Genomic DNA, 909 nt, shown 5'->3' with positions numbered 1-909 from the left:
GCTGACCGTCACCTCACCTGTGCTGATGTGGGTCAAGGTGAGACACACACACACACACACAGTCATGATGATGAAGGAGTTTTCCCTCCACTCTGTAATTCTTCAGTTAAAGTATAACCTCAACGTGAAGGGTCGTCAGCTGACCTTTGACCTCTGACGAGTCGTGTTTTCTGGGTCAGGTTGATGAACCAGAACAAAGTGACGGATGTGAGTCTTTCCTGATGTGTCTCCTCCCGCTGCTGCTCCGGGTGGCGTTAAACAAACGCACCTCAATCTGCAGATGTGCTTTTATAACAGCTGCTGCTCTGACAGATGTTCGACCGTCTGTCCCCACGCTCTAATGTGATCGGTTGTTTGTCCTCAGGCTCTGGACCTGCTATTGGACAAGATGAAGAGGGCGGGGTTTGACTTCTCCCGAGTCAGAGCGCTGTCAGGCAGCGGCCAGGTGAGACAGGAACCATGTGACACACGCCTCGCCCAAATATGGAAATGGTGACAAGTATTGTATTGTACGAATGTTTTAAATATTGTTTTATTTATTCATGAGTTTTTATAAATGTTTTATTTAATGATGTTTAAATCCATTTTTAAATCTGAAGCATTTATTGATGATTAATCGTTCATTTATAAGTTATTTTAATTAAAACATGAAATGAAGGAAATGTTTTGTTACTTCCTGTCGTCGTGCTCTGTAGCAGTCTGATGAAACATCTGTCTCTGTCTCAGCAACATGGCAGCGTGTACTGGAGACGAGGAGCGTCCAAGACTCTGAACCAGCTCGACCCGGATCAGACCCTGTTCCAGCAGCTGCAGGTCTGTCCACAGTCAGGTGTTACGTGTGTGTGTGTGTGTGTGTGTGTGTGTGTGTATTCATGTCCACTGGTGTGTCAACAGGACAGTTTCTCGGTG

The 909-nt window shown here is 45.9% G+C and overlaps 1 protein-coding gene across 1 annotated transcript in view; it reads left to right on the top strand.

Moving 5' to 3' along the window:
* Positions 1-909, top strand: part of LOC111649045 (xylulose kinase-like) — a gene marked incomplete at its 3' end in the record, with an annotated part of 6,453 nt that overhangs the window by 2,149 nt on the left and 3,395 nt on the right. Inside the window, exons 2-5 of the mRNA XM_087171838.1 lie at positions 3-37; positions 365-445; positions 727-813; positions 895-906. Of these exons, the coding sequence (XP_087027964.1) occupies positions 3-37; positions 365-445; positions 727-813; positions 895-906 (215 nt within the window). The remainder of the gene's footprint in view (positions 1-2; positions 38-364; positions 446-726; positions 814-894; positions 907-909) is intronic.

This window comes from Seriola lalandi, unplaced genomic scaffold, assembly GCF_002814215.2.
Source record: "Seriola lalandi dorsalis isolate HSWRI2012SDOR001 ecotype SW California unplaced genomic scaffold, Sedor1 jcf7180002049901, whole genome shotgun sequence".
NCBI lineage: Eukaryota > Metazoa > Chordata > Actinopteri > Carangiformes > Carangidae > Seriola > Seriola lalandi.
The sequence above is the reverse complement of the archived record's forward strand: the minus strand, read 5'-3'. Positions and strand labels throughout refer to the sequence as shown.